The 18,704-nt window shown below is 42.8% G+C and overlaps 2 protein-coding genes across 6 annotated transcripts in view; one reads left to right on the top strand and one right to left on the bottom strand.

The window, feature by feature from the left end:
• Positions 1–3,586, top strand: part of LOC109908746 (cadherin-6-like) — an 81,286-nt gene extending 77,700 nt beyond the window's left edge. Inside the window, exon 12 of the mRNA XM_020507414.2 lies at positions 277–3,586. Within this exon, the coding sequence (XP_020363003.1) occupies positions 277–791 (515 nt within the window). The 3' untranslated portion in view covers positions 792–3,586. The remainder of the gene's footprint in view (positions 1–276) is intronic.
• A 478-nt stretch (positions 3,587–4,064) lies between these two features.
• The window catches only part of drosha (drosha ribonuclease III), a 148,130-nt gene continuing 133,490 nt past the window's right edge, over positions 4,065–18,704 (bottom strand). For 3 of the 5 annotated variants that reach the window (XM_031796306.1, XM_031796304.1, XM_031796305.1), the window contains exon 32: positions 4,959–5,281. In XM_031796306.1, coding sequence (XP_031652166.1) covers positions 5,118–5,281 — 164 coding nt within the window. In that variant the 3' untranslated portion in view covers positions 4,959–5,117. The other 2 variants (XM_020507411.2, XM_031796307.1) reach the window with 2 other exon arrangements.

The raw sequence follows: 18,704 nt of genomic DNA, 5'->3' as shown, positions 1-18,704 counted from the left end.
TATAGAGGGAACACAGGTGGGAAATAAAACAAAAGTTCAAAAGCCTTTGTTTTGTTTCTGAAATAATCGTGATCCATGCATTGGCCCAGCGTCGTCTGAGTTTGGCCGGTGTAGGCTGTCATTGTATATAAGAATTTGTTCTTAACTGACTTGCCTAGTTAAATACATGTAAAAAAACAAAAACAATCCTGAGTATCGAGGCACATTCCTCAACCCATTTGCTTTCCTCTCCTATCCATCTCATGCTCAAGTTCTTCTCTCTCTCTGTGTCTGTAGTAATCGTTGTGCTGTTCGCTGTCCTGAGGAGGCAGCAGAGGAAGAAGGAGCCTCTGATCATCTCCAAAGAGGATGTGAGAGACAATGTCGTCAGCTACAATGATGAGGGGGGCGGAGAGGAGGACACCCAGGCCTTTGATATCGGCACGCTGCGCAACCCGGAGGCTATCGAGGAGACCAAACAGCGCAGGGACATCAAGCCCGAGACCCTGAACCCTCCCATCCGTCGGACCGTGGTCCTCCCTCCTGCATACAGGGACAACTCGGACGTCAGGGAATTCATAAACCAAAGGCTCCAGGACAACGACCAGGACCCCACAGCGCCGCCCTATGACTCCCTGGCCACCTACGCCTACGAGGGAAGCGGATCGGTGGCTGAGTCCCTGAGCTCCCTGGGTTCCGTGACCACGGAGGGAGACCAGGACTATAACTACCTGAGCGAGTGGGGACCCAGGTTTAGAAAACTAGCTGACATGTACGGGGGGGAGGACAGTGACGGCTACAGGGATTCCTAACCAGAGAGAAGGGAGCTCGTAAGAGGAAAAAGGAAAATGTACAACAAACAAACACTCATGCACTAGCTAAAGTGAACTTAACTCCTGGTACTTTGTGAAAGTGGCAAACAATAGAACAAAACAAGGAGGACACAAACAGACAAGGCAGTATTTTTCAAAGTGCTCTTTTACCGTTGTTGATCACCGTTGATCTTTGACCTCACTGGAGGACCTGGACGACGACGCTTAGTGGTCTCTCTCGGGACTCATGAGGAAAAGACTTGTCAAGAAGATGCTTCGTTGTATATGGGGGTACTGTACTCTGTGCATCAGGCCCCACATATATCTCTATGTACAAACATACTTCTTCTCTTTTGTTTTTCAAAAGCTGCCTGCAATAGAGGGACGAAAAGCAAGCGGTTTTCTGGTGAACTTGAGAGACAACATCTATGAATTGTTCAGAGTTTCTGGAATGAAAAGCTGCATATTGTGAGATATATCTTATATTGTGTGTATCTGTGTATTGATACAATATGCTGTACAGTTCTGTTTTGTAATCAGGTTTCTAGCGTCCCATTCCCTTATAGCATTGGCTATGTATGTCACAATCTTCTTTTGAAGTCACATAAAGCCATGCTAAGAGACTGAGGGGTTCAACCGTAGAAATAGAATGCTCTAATTCTATGGGTACAGTTAAAATGGCCACCAGTCCACCGACTGTGGCATCCTTGACTTGAATGGGGACACCCACTCTACTCATTCAATTTCTATGGGTTGTACGTCACCTTTCTGACCGTCAATAACACCTGATCCACATAGCTTTACATATTCTGCATCCCAAATGACACCCATTCCCTATATAGTGCACTACATTTGTACCAGGCTACAATAGTGTGCCATTTAGGGAGATGGGGAGGGGGGAGCTGAAACACCCGGACCAAAAAGCTCCTCAGAGTGCTGACTAATGTCAGTAACACTTTGCAATAAGGTACTCTTTATAAAGGGTTAATGGAAAGTGTTACCTTAATGAACTGAACATGTTCAAATTAAACATGATTCTTTACTCAGTGTTTTACTTTATGCTTTTCTTGGTTAATTAAAACGGAGTAATTGATTGATGGTTGAACATCCATTTGTGATGTGCACACTGACAAAGTTTCCAGGCCTGACATATTGGGACGACAGAATGTGGGGGAGAAAGGCTAGATATTAAGGGTAATATGCCATTTTCAGTTGTAAGAGAGAATGTTGACATTCCGTTGGGATTGTCATTGACATAAGAGGTACAGGTCAACACAATATTGGGATCATAAAATGTTTTGACATATACATATGAAATGGTCATTAGATTGGTTTGCCATCATGAAATGGTTTGACATATACATAGTAAGACAATTGAGCAATTCAAATGAAGCAACTTGCCCAAGGCCAAAACATACAAATTGAACAATAGTATCATTGCAGAAGGATGACATTTAATCAGACATTTCAAATAACACAACATAATTGCCACAACGACGGTGATATTATTTCCCTGTCTCTGTCCGCAGCATTCACAATTCACACAAACTGTACATATATTCTTTTCTATGGATGTAAACAATGAAAATGGTGAGGTAGCTTAGACAATCCTCTGAGTCAAGAACACACCTGTTTAATAATGTATACGATATTATATGCTAAATAATTGTAATAAGCAAGTTATTTTCTCGTTCTATTTCTTTGACCATTGAGCGCCCACTGTGTAAGTGACTATTTGAGATTGTGGCAAACATAGCTTTGATAAGCATTCATTTTTGGGTTCCTAAACCCTCCGAACTGAAAATCAACCGTTTTTCTTCTGCCCTTGAACGGTAGACATAAGAGTTTAAATTAGAAGAGAAAATGACAACAGAAGAGTGCTTTATTTTCCCCTCATTATTTTAATTTTAAAAAGGGGCAATCTGGGATTGGTACATCCATTTTCTCACTTTAATTCAGGGTGTCAGCAGCATCTCACTATAAATACATATTTGTGCTTCTTTATTGGGACTGTTCTTGCCTTTCAGCATTAACACCATGCTCATCTATGGACATGCATTAAACAAACATCAAGTCCATCAAGCGTCCAGTGTCCAATGCTATTGGGGGATTGTAGAGTAATGTTAGCTGCCAGATATGGTTAGCCTATAGAAAGCTCTGGTCCAGGGCGTTAGTGTGGCTTTCTTATGCTGAGGCTTCCTGCTCACACTCTGGACCAGAGATAGTTCTGATGTCCTCTTTCTAAAGAACACTGTTGGGTGTTCATGTAGACACGGTTGGTTAGCCTTAAGGTTGCCTCTATATTATGTTGTTGACTATGTGATTGAGCAGTCTATGGCTGCATCCCGATTCTCCACCCATCCTTAAAGCGTGCACATTTACACTTACAGTCATGGATTTAAAAGCATAGGAATTGTGTCAGCATTGGTTAGGGGGGAGTTTCCACCATTGTTAAATCCATCCAAGTAGCGTCATGTCCAGGGATTGTACATCAAGCTGCCTCATGCTACAGAAACAGGAGATGGGCTCCTGCCCATATGGGCCGTTCTGGCTTGTCCATGGCTTACTTACTAACTATGCGACGACGTGCACACTCCAGGAGAAGAGTGGAGAATCGGGATGCAGCCTAAGTTTTGTCTATGTGGATTAATACTATGATAGGTTACAGTATGTGCAGTAGTTTAAAGGGGCCCTGTCATGATCCAATGCCCATTCATTCATCTGCTTTGTACAATGTGATTTTTGTACTGGATATTTATATGACTCAACACGATTAAAGATCTTTAAAATCCTTATTCTGTTTCTACGTGTAATCATCAGTGTTCCGAATTCAGTAAATCTTTGTCCGAACATTGAGCAATTTGACAGACATAACAGTAGGAAGAAAGTAGGGGACTTTTCTGAACAGCATCCCCTTGACAGCCTGACGAGACAATCTAAAACGGACAGACCATTTCCTTAACCCTAATGACATTTGAACTAATTTGGAAATGGAAAAATGTCTGCACATTAGCCATGTTCCCTTAGTTTTTGCCTAGGATGACGTCAGCCTGGCTTGAAGGTAGCTTAAGTTCTTATGGTGAATGTTGAAATTCAAGACAGTAAAGTGGTTAATAGCATGGAACCTGTGGCTACTGAACTGAAGAAATCATTAATTACACACAATCTATAATTAAGATCTTTAAAAACTGGCAATCGGATTTGGGAAGGTGGGTGGGGGGGACACAAATTTGAAATTGTTAGAGAAAGAGGCAGCAGATGCGAGACAGATGGTGGCATTTTACATCATATTTAATGTCATTGAATCATATTAACGCTCTCCTCTTCATAAACGTGCACGTGATATGCCACTACTAGTTTCCCCATTGAGCGATTTGGTGTCAGACACTGATTATGATGAGTACGGCTATCAAGAGGACATATTCCATGATGACAAATCAATTAACATGTGAAATACCTTTATTAATAGCAATTACTATCAATGTCACTAGCGGTACAAAAAAAACTAAAAAACATTTAAAACAAAGCATTTCTGTTGCCGTTCATTATAACCATGATCGACGACCAACCATGTTCTAGATTTAGTTTAAAACGTGACTGTACATAATCAACATGCAATTGATTAAGACCTACACATAAAAGCAGCTCAAAACAACAAACCCAAACAAACACTAAAAAATGCAAGGCAATCCTCAAGCCAATGGGACGAGTCAGTAGAGGGTTTGTACTGTATAGACTAGTGCTCTTTCTGAATTGTCCCAAAAATATGTCCTCTCCTCGCAATCTTCTCCTTCCTTGCAATTGTTATGAATGAACTGACCAGGTGAAAGTTAGCCTTATGATATCATGATATGATATCGAAGAGAGTAGTCGAGGAGAGGACATTTTTTTTTTTTTAGCAATTCAGAGTATTTGGAAGTAGTTTATCCCTCCACTTCTTGCACCTTCCCTACACTCTCCAATATCGTCCATCTTGACTGGTCGAAAAAATTCTCTGTCCATATCGATTGGTCGGAGACGGGCTCTGTTACTTCCTGCTGTCCTCTGGCTCGTCTCCCTCCTTCTCCTGGCGATCCCTCTCTCGTCTCATCTCTTTCAGCTCCTGTCGGTATTTCCGCTCGATGAAGCGCTTCTGATGAGCCATCTGAGGGAAGTTATCTGCAGCAGGGAGCGGTAGAGTGAGACAGAGGAGCAGAAAAGAGAAAGGTGGACCAAAGAAAGGAGATAAAGAGCGGGAGAAAAGGGAAGTAACATGGTCAGCTGTACGACAGATCTAGGACAGTGATTAGTAGTGTTTAGAATGGCTAAAGGTAAAATAGGGTCTGCCTATATCTGTACTGTTTCACACATATACAAGTGTGTAACCTGTGTGGTACACACACACAAGTGTGTGGTATGAAGTGGAAATGTATTTTGTGTATATCCCACTCCCCTGAGACAACTTTGGAGAATGGAGTCACAGCAGGGATCAGCCATTATTGACAGTGGCCCTGGAGAAAAAGGGTTAAGGTGCCTTGGTCAAGTTCAGATCGACAGATTTTTCCCCTAGTCGGTTCGCGATTCAAACTAGCAACCTTTCGGTTACTGACTCAACGCTCTAACCACTATGCTACCCTGTTAAAATTGCAATGTATACATACTCTTTTTTGATGCTGGTGACACACTTCAACAATTATTAGCACTGAATGGCTCTAGTACCTCATTATTGTCCTTAACTAAGGAAAATAACGGACTTAGACAGGGCTCATTTGATGTCATTGTGATGAAAATGAGATCAGATAAGTTAATTAGCACAGAACATCTCTAAATGAGATCTGTAATAAGGACAACAGAAAATGAATGTTTAAAAGCTGATAAGGCGCATCACTGCTTAGCACCGCATACATCTCAATTTAAAATCGTACGCATGAAGTGACGATCAGTCTTCTGTATCAAACCATTTACGTCACAAATTTAGATGTGTAGATTAAGACATCATAAAAGAACAACAGACCGTGTTTGTTCCATACGGTATGTTATCCCGTCAAAGATCTCACACTGACTCGAAGACTTAGCCTTTTGACAAACTATCTATGGGTCAAGCTCAATCAAGAAAAACCCAGATGAAGGCCACGGGTGGAAAGGCGTTAGTTTTAACAATATCAATGGCATTTTGATCCACTTCCACTGTCCTCCAGGAGATTCTGGATTTTCACTTCACTTCAAGCTCAATAAAGTGCAGCTAGAGAAATTTGAAAGAAAACAAACATTATTTCAATCCAGGTCTAATCTTTGGTCACTCCACCATATGTCGACTAGAGAGAGTAAGTCAAGCTGGATAAATCTGCTAAATAACAACTGTGAATGCAAAACATACAGCAAAAGACCCCAATGTCTCCAACAGAGATGAGGCCAACATCTAGTTGGCAAACATATTCACTCAAAGAAACAGTGAGGAATACACTGTAGTGCGATTGGCCTTAGATGACTAAGCAACACATGATGAGCCTCAGAGAGAAACTAAAACTACATGCAGTTAAAATATGGAAATCACTGGCGGCATTTCAGTCTGGAGAGGACTTATAAGAGATGAGAATTACACCACTTGAGAGAGAGGAAAATGCTTCTTTGGTCATTTGCATTGTTTAACATGCAGTAGCATAAAGTGTGTGGAGGCAACCGAAATTGAGGTTCCTAAAGAATATTACAATGTTTTTCATTTATTTCAAAGCTCCCGTCTGGTAGCTGAAGAGACAGAAAAAACAACAGGGTACCTGTGTTGGAAAGGGGATATCTAGTCAGTTGCACAACTGAATGCATTCAACCGAAATAGGTCTTCCATTTAACATTTGAGGATTTGCATTGAGTGAAAACACATTGAGAATTCTCCGCAGTCCAGCGTTGTGTAGAGAAAATCACCTTTGAGGCGGCGTGCTCATGCATACTGATCACCTAGGCGTTAGCACACTTAGCTTGACTCAAGTCTTTTGTTTATCGACAATGCAGTAATTCCTTTCAAGGACAGAGTTGGGCTTGCGGTTTGGAGAGCGAGAGGGGACTGGGTTGGAGTTTGGGACCCTGTCAACATCCAGGCTTGTTGTGCCACATAATGACTGCCACGCTGGAATGTAGCAAGCAACACTTGTCTCATTTACAGGGTGCCACAGAATACACAAGCACAAACAGACATGAGCGCGCGCGCACACACACACACACACTGATTACAGAACCGCATGCTTATTGGTTTTATGGGCATCCTACACATTTAAAGCCCAATTCACTAACGAAGTAAAATATTTAAACCCCCATTCACTAACGAATGAACACATTTAGAGTAGCCTATATCAAATCGAATAGAAGTCGATTGTTATGGCAGCAACACAACAACAACATAGCAGCAGCACAACATGGTAGCAGCACAAAACATGGTAAAAACATTATTGGGCACAGACAACAGCACAAAGGGCAAGAAGGTAGATACAACAAAACATCACGCAAAGCATCCACAACTGTCAGTAAGAGTGTCCATGATTGAGTCTTTGAATGAAGAGAATGAGATAAAACTGTCCAGTTTGAGCGTTTGTTGCAGCTCATTCCAGTCGCTAGCTGCAGCAAACTGAAAAGACGAGCGACCAAGGGATGTGCGCGCTTTGGGGAACTTCAACAGAATGTGTGTTGTATGTGGAGGATGAGGGGTGAAGTAGATATCTCAGAGGGGGGGGGGGGGGGCTAAGAGGGTTTTATAAATAAGCATCAACCAATGCATCTCGCAACAGGTATACAGAGATGACCAGTTCAGTTACAGAGTATAGAGTGCAGTGATGTGTCCTATAAGGAGCATTGGTGGCAAATCTGATGGCTGAATGGTAAAGAACATCTAGCAGCTCGGGCGCACCCTTACCTGCCGATCTATACATTACGTCTCCGTAATCTAGCATGGGTAGGACGGTCATCTGAGTCAGGGTTAGTTTGGCAGCTGGAGTGAAAGAGGAGTGATTACAATAGAAGAAACCAAATCTAGATTTAACTTTAGCCTGCAGCTTTGATGTGTGCAGAGAGAAGGACAGTGTAGCTTCTATAGCCATACTCCAAAGTACTTGTTTGAGGTGACTACCTCAAGCTCTAAACCCTCAGAGGGAGTAATCACGCCAGTGGGGAGAAGGGCATTCTTACCAAACCACATGACCTTTGTTTTGGAGGTGTTCAGAACAAGGTTAAGGGCAGAGAAAGCTTGTTGGACACTAAGAAAGCTTTGTTGTAGAGCGTTTAATACAAAATCCGGGGAGGGGCCAGCTGAGTTTAAGACTATATTATCTGTATATAAATGGATGAGGGAGCTTCCTACTGCTTGAGCTATGTTGTTGATGTAAATTGAGAAGAGCATGCGGCCTAGGATCGAGCCATGGGGTACTCCCTTGGTGACAGGCAGAGGCTGAGACGGCAGATGTTCTAACTTTATACCCTGCACTCAGAGAGGTAGTTCGCAAACCAGGCCAAAGACCCCTAGGAGACACCAATACTCCTTTATTATTTATCCAGGTAGGCAAGTTGAGACCAAGTTCTCATTTACAACTGCAACCTGGCCAAGATAAAGCAAATCAGTTCGAAACATATAACCCAGAGTTACACATGAAGTAAAACAAACATACAGTCAATAATAGTAGAAAAATAAGTCTATATACAATGTGTGCAAATGAGGTGAGATAAAGGAGGTAAAGGCAATAAATAGTCCATGGTGGCGAAGTAAATACAATATAGCAATTAAAACACCGGAATGGTAGATTTGACAGGAGATGAGTGTGCAAAGTAGAAATACTGGGGTGCAAAGGAGCAAAATAAATAAATAACAGTAGGGGAAGAGGTAGTTGTTTGGGCTATTTATAGATTGGCTATGTACAGGTGCAGTGATCTGTGAGCTGCTCTGACAGCTGGTGCTTAAAGCTAGTGAGGGAGATAAGTGTTTCCAATTTCAGAGATTTTTGTAGTTCGTTCCAGTCTTTGGCAGCAGAGAACTGGAAGGAGAGGCAGCCAAAGGAGGAATTGGCTTTGGGGGTGACAAGTGAGATATACCTGCTGGAACGCGTGCTAAAAGGTGGGTGCAGCTATGGTGAACAGCGAGCAGAGATACGGTGGGTTCTTTCCCAAGCAGGGTCTTGTAGATGACCTGGAGCCAGTGGGTTTGGCGACGAGTATGAAGCGAGGGCCAGCCAACGAGAGCATACAGGTCGCAGTGGTGGGTAGTATATGGGGCTTTGGTGACAAAACGGATGGCACTGTGATAGACTGCATCCAATTTGTTGAGAGGGTGTTGGAGGCTATTTTGTAAATGACATCGACAAAGTTTTACGAGGGTATGTTTGGCAGCATGAGTGAAAGGTACTTTGTTGCGAAATAGGAAGCCGATTTTAGATTTAACTTTGGATTGGAGATGTTTTATGTGAGTCTGGAAGGAGAGTTTACAGTCTAACCAGACACCTAGGTATTTGTAGTTGTCCACATATTCTAAGTCAGAACCGTCCATAGTAGTGATGCTGGACGGACGGGCAGGTGCAGGCAGCAATCGGTTGAAGAGCATGCATTTAGTTTTACTTGTATTTAAGAGCAGTTGCAGGCCACGGAAGGAGAGTTGTATGGCATTAAAGCTCGTCTGGAGGATTGTTAACACGATGTCCAAAGAAGAGCCAGAAGTACACAGAATGGTGTCGTCTGCGCAGAGGTGGATCAGAGACTCACCAGCAGCAAGAGGGACATCATTGAAATATACAGAGAAGAGAGTCGGCCCAAGAATTTAACCCTGTGGCACCCTCATAGAGACTGCCAGAGGCCCAGACAACAGGACCTCACATTTGACACACTCAACTCTGTCGGAGAAGTAGTTGGTGAACCAGGTGAGGCAATCATTTGAGAAACAAAGGCTTTTGAGTCTGCCGATGAGGATGTGGTGATTGACAGAGTCGAAAGCCTTGGCCAGGTCAATGAATACGGCTGCACAGTATTGTTTCTTATCGATGGCGGTTAAGATATCGTTTAGAACCTTGAGCGTGGCTGAGGTGCACCCATGACCAGCTCTGAAACCAGCTCTGAAACCAGATTGCATAGCAGAGAAGGTACGGTGGGATTTGAAATGGTCGGTGATCTGTTTGATAACTTGGCTTTCGAAGACCTTAGAAAGGCAGGGTAGGATAGATATAGGTCTGTAGCAGTTTGGGTCAAGAGTGTAAAATGCTTATAGAAATGCTCAATTATATCGGATTATACCACAGATAAGGTGACAGAGTTTCCTATCCTCAGTGCAGTGGGCAGCTGGGAGGAGGTGCTCTTATTCTCCATGGACTTTACAATGTCTTTTTTGAGTTTGTGTTGCAGAAAGCAAATTTCTGCTTGAAAAACCTAGCCTTAGGTTTTCTAATTGCCTGTGTATATTGGTTTCTAATTTCCCTAAAAAGTTGCATTTCACGGGGGCTGTTCGTGGATATGCAGAACAGAATGTTTTTGTGTTGGTTAACCTGTCTGGGAGCGGGGTTCCGCTAGCTATCTTATTTTACATTGGCGTGTTATGTTCAGTAGTTCCAAAACATGCAGTGATTTTGCAGAGAGCCACATCAATTTACAGAAATACTCATTATAAATGTTGATGAAAATACATATGTTAAACATGGAAATATAGATAAACTTCTCCTTAATGCAAATGCTGTGTCAGATTTGAAAGATTTTAAAATATCCGCCATTTTGCGCAGTCAACATTAGTCAGAAATAGCATTATAAATATTCACTTACCTTTGATGATGTTCATCAGAATGCACTCCCAGGAATCCCAGTTCGACAATAAATGTTTGATTTGTTCCATAAAGTCCATAAATAGCTTCTTTTGTTAGGGCATTTGGTAACCAAATCCAAACGCGCGTTCAGGTCCAGCCGAACGTCGGACGAAAAGTTCAAAAAGTTATATTACAGGTCATAGAAACTTGTCAAACTAAGTATAGAATCAATCTTTAGGATGCTTTTATCATAAATGTTCAATAATGTTCCAACTGGAGAATTCCATTGTCTGTAGAAAAGCAATGGAACGAGAGCTAACTCTCACGTGAAATGCGTGACTGAGATCGAGGCTGCTGCCAGAACTCTGACACAATCCCCTCTCATCTGGCCCCCCTTCACAGTAGAAGCCTGAAACAACGTTCTAAAGATGGTTGAAGCCTTAGCAAGTGCAAAATGACCCATATCCCACTGTGTATTCGATAGGGACTTAGTTCAAAAACTACAAACCTCAGATTTCCCACTTCCTGTTTGGATTTTGTCCCTGGTTTTTGCCTGCCATATGAGTTATGTTATACTCACAGTTCTGTTATACTCATTCAAACAGTTCTAGAAACTTCAGAGTGTTTTCTATCCAATACTTCTAATAATATGCATATATTAGCATCTGGGACTGAGTAGGAGGCAGTTTACTCTGGGTACGCTATTCATCCAAAAGTGAAAATGCTGCCCCCTATCCCAAATAAGCTAAGGGCAGTCAGGTCTGGAGAGAACCAAGGGCTATATCTGTTCCTGGTCCTAAATTTCTTGAATGGGGCATGCTTATTTAAGATGGTGAGGAAGGCATTTAAAAAAAATTACCAGGCATCCTCTACTGACGGGATGAGGTTGATATCCTTCCAGGATACCTGGGCCAGGTCGATTAGAAAGGCCTGCTCGCTGAAGTCTTTCAGGGAGCGTTTGATAGTGATGAGTGGAGGTCGTTTGACCACTGACCCATTACGGATGCAGGAAATGATGCAGTGATCGCTGAGATCTTGGTTGAAAACAGCAGATGTGTATTTAGAGGGCAAGTTGGTTAGGATGATATCTATGAGGGTGCCCGTGTTTACGGCATTGGGGTTGTACCTGGTAGGTTCATTGGTAATTTGTGTGAGATTGAGGGCATCAAGCTTAGATTGTAGGATGGCTGGGGTGTTAAGCATGTCACAGTTTAGGTCACCTAGCAGCACAATCTCAGAAGATAGATGGGGGGCAATCAGTTCACATATGGGGGGCAATCAGCTGGGGGAAGAGGGTGGTCTATAGCAGGCAGAAACGGTGAGAGACTTGTTTTTAGAGAGGTGGACTTTTAAAAGTAGAAGTTCAAATTGCTTGGATAGTAAGACAGAACTCTGCAGGCTATCTCTGCAGTAGATTGCAACACCGCACGGCACCGCCGTTCTATCTTGTCTGAAAATGTTGTAGTTAGGGATGGAGATTTCAGAGTTATTGTTGGTCTTCCTAAGCCAGGATTCAGACATGGCTAAGGCATTCGGGTTGGCAGAGTGTGCTAAAGCAGTGAATAAAACAAACTTAGGAAGGAGGCTTCTAATGTTAACATGCATGAAACCAAGGCTTTTACGGTTACAGAAGTCATCAAAAGAGAGCGCCTGGGGAATAGGAGTGGAGCTAGGCACCGTAGGACCTTGATTCACCTCTACATCACCAGAGGAACAGAGGAGGAGTAGGATAAGGGTAAGGCTAAAAGCCATGAGAATTGGACGTCCGGAACAGAGAGTAAAAGGAGCAGGTTTCTGGGGGTGATAAAATAGATTCAAGGTATAGTGTACAGACAAAGGTATGGTAGGATGTGAAGAGTGGAGGTAAACCTAGGCATTGAGTGATGATGAAAGAGATATTGTCTCTAGAAACATCATTGAAACCAGGTGATGTCATCGCATGTGTGGGTGGTAGAACTGAAGGGTTGGATAAGGTATAATGAGCAGGGCTAGAGGCTCTACAGTGGAATAAGCCAATAAACACTAACCAGAACAGCAATGGACAAGGCATATTGACATTAAGGAGAGGCATGCTTAGCCGAGTGATCATAAGGGTCCAGTGAGTAGTGAGGTTGGTTGGGGTCACGGCGATTCAGACAGCTAGTCGAGCCATGGGTAGCAAGCTAGCAGAAGATGGAGGTCTGTTTTTTCCCACCTCGTGCGGTTCCGTCCAATTGTCAAAATAGTTACAGTTATAGTGGCCCAAGAAGATTGTTCGATAGACCTGTTCAGATAGCAGCTGATATGCTCAAGACAGCTAACGATTAGCGGGCCGCAGTTTGCAGATGGGCGTTCAGGTTACGTCGCAAAGGAGGGGCCAGTTGAATAACTCCCTCGGGCAGATAACGTCAGAATTCCAGTCGTGAAGGCCCGTTGGGGCTCCGCATCGGCAGTAAAACGGGTCCGGATAGGTGATTGTAGCCCAGGAGTGGCTGATGGAACTCTTCAGCTGGCTAGCTCTGGGATAATTGGTGTTTGCTCCGGAATCGACGTTAGCCAATAATCACTCGGATAGCAGCTAGTTCGCTGCAAGATCCAGGTGTAAATGTCCAGAGCTTGTGGTAGAAATCAGGGGATATGGAGAGAAAATAGGTCCGGTATGCTCTGGCTTGAGTCGCGTTGTACAAAACTGGCGATAGCTGATGACCGCTAGCCGTGGTTAGCTGAATACTAACGTTAGCTAGTGAGCTGGCTAGCTTCTGTTGTGGATTTCGGATACGAGGTGAATAATACTTTTGAAAAAAAAAAATGAAAAAAAATAAGATCCGCACCACATTTGGTGAGGCGGGTTGCAGGAGAGTGTTTCGAAGTTGAGTTTCTAGAAAAAATATACAAAAAGATATGCAAAAAAAAAGACAAAAATACATACACATGGGACAAGACGAGGACGAAGGATGTCTGACTGCAACGCCATCTTGGAAACGTTGAAGAAGATATAGAAATAGAATATAAACGCAATAGAAGCGTTGTTTCTTGTACTAATGTCTCGTGTCTTTAGAGGACTGTTTCACTTTGATGTCCTTTTTCTTCTGTCCTTATTTTGTCTTTCTTTTCATCTGTTAACTAGATATTCTTTGTTAGCTAGCTTCTTCCAGGAGAGTCCCTAGCAACTGCTTAGCAACTGGTAAACAATTCAGCTAGCTAAGATAACTGTCAAATTTTATGAAAAATAGATAGGCTTTTTCAAAAGCTTGTTTTGTCTCCAATTTAGTCATGCAGTTCTCTTTGGCTTTTTTTCCAATGTACTTCCCCCTAAAAACCATGTAAATTTCAATATTTGTAGCTCATTTTTTCAGCACCTGCTGCTCAATCAAAAATAAATCCCCATTGCAATAATTTGCCTAAAGCCCATCATAAGCCTCGCTTACAGCATCCCCTCAATCTTCTCTGTCCCTCTCAACACATACATTGACCCTGCCCCATTTATTATCTTTGCATAGTCACTTTACAAATTACCTCGACTAACCTGTACACCCGCACATACCGGTACCCTCTGTATATAACCTCGTTATAGCCCGTCTACAAGAATGGAATGGTGTACCATATCAAAAGCCTTGGCCAAGTCAATAAAAATAGCAGCACAACATTGCTTAGAATCAAGGGCAATGGTGACATCATTGAGGAACTGTAAGGTTGCAGTGACACACCCATAACCTGAGCTGAATCCAGACTGCATACCAGAGAGAATAGTATAGACATCAAGAAAGCCAGTCAGTTGATTATTGACAAGTTTTTCCAACACTTTTGATAAATAGGACAAAATAGAAATTGGCCCATAACAGTTAGGGCTTGATCTCCCCTTTATTTAAAGGGCACACCGTGGCTGCCTTCCAAGCAATGGGAACCGCCCCAGAGAAGAGAGACAGGTTAAAATGGTCAGAGACAGGCTTGGCGATGATAGGGGCAGCAACCTTAAAGAAGAACGGGTCTATACCATCTGACCCAGATGTTTTTTTGGGGTCAAGTTTAAGGAGCTCCTTTAACCCCTCGGACTCAGTGACTGCGTGCAGGGAGACACTTTGTAGCGGGACAGGGGGAAAAGAGGGAGGGGCATCGGGGCTAGTTGCATTAGAAGGGTTGGGAGATGAGGAAATGTTGGACGGGCAAGGGGGCAGGGCTGAGTCAAATAGGAATCCTGACTTAATGAAGTGGTGATAAAGAGCTCAGCCATGTTCTTCTTGTCAGTAACAATCACATCATCAACATTAAGGGATACGGGCAGCTGTGAGGAGGATATTCTCTAGGTCTTTAACCGTTTTCCAGAACTTCTTGGGGTTAGACCCATAGAGATATCTTTAAACTGGCTCTTTAAAGTAACTAACTTTTGCCTTCCGGAGAGTCTGAGTGCACTTATTTCTCATTTGCCTGAACGAGAGCCAGTCAGCGTGAGTATGAGCATGCCGAGGTCTTTCGCCAAATGCAATTCTTGAGGTGGAGTAACTCTGCAAGATCACGGTCGAACCAGTGGCTGAACCTGTTTTTAATTATAATTTTCCTTATGGGGCATGTTCGTTAACAATACCACTGAAAATATTTAAAAAAATAATGTCCAAGTGTCTTCAACAGAGGGTATCAAGCTGATTCTATACCAAATTACAGAGGCGAGGTCATGAAGGAAGGCTTGCTCATTTAAGTTTTTTTAGCAAGCGTCTATGATAAATCATGACAGGTCGTTTCACTGAGCAGCCATTACGAACACAGGTTGTAAAACAGTGATCACCAAAGTCAATACAGAAAATACCAAACTGATCCCAATCAGGATTATTTGTGAGGATAACGTTGAGGAGAGTAGCCTTTTCTGGGTGTTTGGAGTCATACCTTGGGGATTGATAATAATCTGAGAAAGATTTAGGAAGTCCCATTGCTTTAGGACTTGGTCAGGTGGTTTAAGCTTGTCCCTGTTTAGGTCACCTCGCAGCACAAATACAGAGTTAGTGTAAGGGGCCAGGAGAGAGCTTATGGCAGGGGGGGACAGGCCGGTGCTGATGGAGGACGATAACACCCAGCAACAGTCAACAAAGAGCCATTAGAAATGTTAATGCTTAAAACCAGCAAATCAAATTGTTTGGGGACAGACTTGGTGAAGACAACCGAGCTCTGAAGGTGATCCTTGGAAAAGATTGTCACTCCCCCACGTTTGGAAGATCTGTCTTGCCGAAATAGGTTATAACCAGAAAGGTTAACATTAGTATTCAAAACACACTTCCTTAACCACCTCTCAGTAATGAACAACACATCTGGCTTGGAGCTGTGAACCCACTTTCAATTGACCCATTTTAGGTAATAAGCTTCTAGTGTTAACGTGCAGAAAACCCAGGCTTTTATGAGAGCAGAAATCAGTGAAGCAGATATCAGAGCACAAGTCAGAAATGGGGTGTACATGCATGGGCCAGGGTGTATATGCACATTTCCAGATATCATCAACAGTAATATAATCAAGGCACGGCATAGGACAGGGAGAGGTCTGCAGTGCTGATTTATGACATCTGAATGTGTGTCAGATGGCAACAAGATAATATTGTACAGCAAACTCATCAGGTAACATGAATACAAAGCCGGTGAGAGGTGGTTAGAATGGGAGACCAAAATGGGAGGCCAAAAGTCTGAGTAACCAAAAGAGAGTCCCAAGTGTGGGAACAAACATTGTGTGTGTACCCACCCGTGGGACAGACTCTCTCTCTCTCTCACACACACACACACACACACACACACACACACACACACACACACACACACACACACACACACACACACACACACACACACACACCACACACACACACACACACACACACACACACACAGTTGAAGTCAGACATTTACATACACTTAGGTTGGAGTCATTAAAACTTGTTTTTCAACCACTCCACAAATTTCTTAACAAATTATAGTTTTGGCAAGTTAGTTAGGACATCTACTTTGTGCATGACAAGTACTTTTTCCAACAATTGTTTACAGACAGATTATTTCACGTATAATTCACTATATCACAATTCCAGTGGGTCAGAAGTTTACATACACTAAGTTGACTGTGCCTATAAACAAATTGGAAAATTCCAGAAAATTATGTCATGGCTTTAGTAGCTTCTGATGGGCTAATTGACATCATTTGAGTCAATTGGAGGTGTACCTGTTGATGCATTTCAAGGCCTAACTTCAAACTCAGTGCCTCTTTGCTTGACATCAATCATCCTTGGGAGCAATTTCTAATCACCTGAAGGTACCACATTCATCGGTACAAACAATAGTACGCAAGTATAAACACCATGGGACCACGCAGCCGTCATACCGCTAAGGAAGGAGACGCGTTCTGTCTCCTAGAGATGAACGTACTTTGGTGTGAAAATTGCAAATCAATCCCAGAACAACAGCAAAGGACCTTGTGTAGATGCTGGAGGAAACAGGTACAAAATTAACTATATCCATAGTAAAACGAGTCCTATATCGACACAACCTGAAAGGCTGCTCAGCAAGGAAGAAGCCACTGTTCCAAAACCACCATAAAAAAAGCCAGACTACAGTTTGCAACTGCATATGGGGACAAAGACAAAGTCATTTTCGGAGAAATGTCCTCTGGTCTGATGAAACAAAAATAGAACTGTTTGGCCATGATGACCATCGTTATGTTTGGAAATAAAAGGGGGGAGCTTGCAAGATGAAGAACACCATCCCAAACGTGAAGCACGTGGCAGCATCATGTTTTGGGGGTGCTTTGTTGCAGGAGGGACTGGTGCATTTCACAAAATAGATGGCGTCATGAGGCAGGAAAATTATGTGGATATATTGAAGCAACATCTCAAGACATCAGTCAGGAAGTCAAAGTTTGGTCGCAAATGGGTCTTCCAAATGGACAATGACCCCAAGCATACTTCCAAAGTTGTGTCAAAATGACTTAAGGACAACAGTCAAGGTATTGGAGTGGCCATCACAAAGCCCTTGTGGGCAGACCTGAAAAAGTGTATGCGAGCAAGGAGGCCTACAAACCTGACTCAGTTACACCAGCTCTGTCAGGAGGAATGGGCCAAAATTCACCCAACTTATTGTGGGAAACTTGTGGAAGGCTACCCGAAACGTTTAACCCAAATTAAACAATTTAAAGGAAATGCTACCAAATACACTCAAAAGTATGTAAACTTCTTACCCACTGGGAATGTGATGAAAGAAATAAAAGCTTAAATAAATAATTCTCTCTACTATTATTCTGACATTTCACATTCCTAAAATGAAGTGGTGATCCTAAATGACCTAAGACAGGGCATTTGTACTAGGATTACATGTCAGGACTGAGTTTAAATGTATTTGGCTAAGGTGTATGTAAACTTCCGACTTCAACTGTACATACGGCAACAGTCTCTAAGGTGCAGGGTAGAGTACCGGTGGTAGCCGGCTAGAACAGTGACTAAGACAGGGGTTCCCAAACTTTTTTGGCATATTACCCTGTTCTATTAACTGAACATTCTCACAACCCCACCCAGGTGAAAACATTTGCTGTTAATTACAGAATTATAATTTTTTAAATTTTTTGGCTATGGCTGTCAATAAAAAATAAATTAAATAAACATTATTTCAGATTTGTCTTAACTCACCATCAAATGTGGTGCAGTCAATTGCAAATGAGTCTGACATGTCTCTTATCTCGCCACCACTAATGAGATGGGTGTGCTTGATGCATGTCGCGTCCTAGCTTCTCAAAGTCAGGGGGCGTGGTCGACAGCGCGCACCTCATATCTGCCGTCACATCCAACCTGGATCGATATCTGGTTTTAATGCAGACCAGAGCACTGAATCCAGCTTCACACATATCAGCTGGCCAATGGTAGCCTACCATGAATGGTGCTTTTAAGACAACTGGGAACTTGGAAAAATATGAGGTAAAATCATGACGTTAGTGATCTTTAGGTTGGAAAGTCAGAGGCAGAGCACTAGAAAGAGGCCGAGGTGGAATTCCTAGTTTGATATTTGCCGAGTTCCCAGTTGTCTTGAACGCGCTGAAGTCCGAGATTTTCCGAAGTTCAGAGTTCCGGTTTGTTTTGAACTCGGCATCAATGCTCAGAGGGAGACGGCAGGGTATTATTCCCTTCGAGTCCTTTTGGCCATCCCGTGATAGATGGCGCCCCATCTGAGCAAAAGCCCACCA

Source organism: Oncorhynchus kisutch, linkage group LG18, assembly GCF_002021735.2.
Source record: "Oncorhynchus kisutch isolate 150728-3 linkage group LG18, Okis_V2, whole genome shotgun sequence".
In the NCBI taxonomy this organism is placed as follows: Eukaryota; Metazoa; Chordata; class Actinopteri; order Salmoniformes; family Salmonidae; genus Oncorhynchus; species Oncorhynchus kisutch.
The sequence above is the reverse complement of the archived record's forward strand: the minus strand, read 5'-3'. Positions and strand labels throughout refer to the sequence as shown.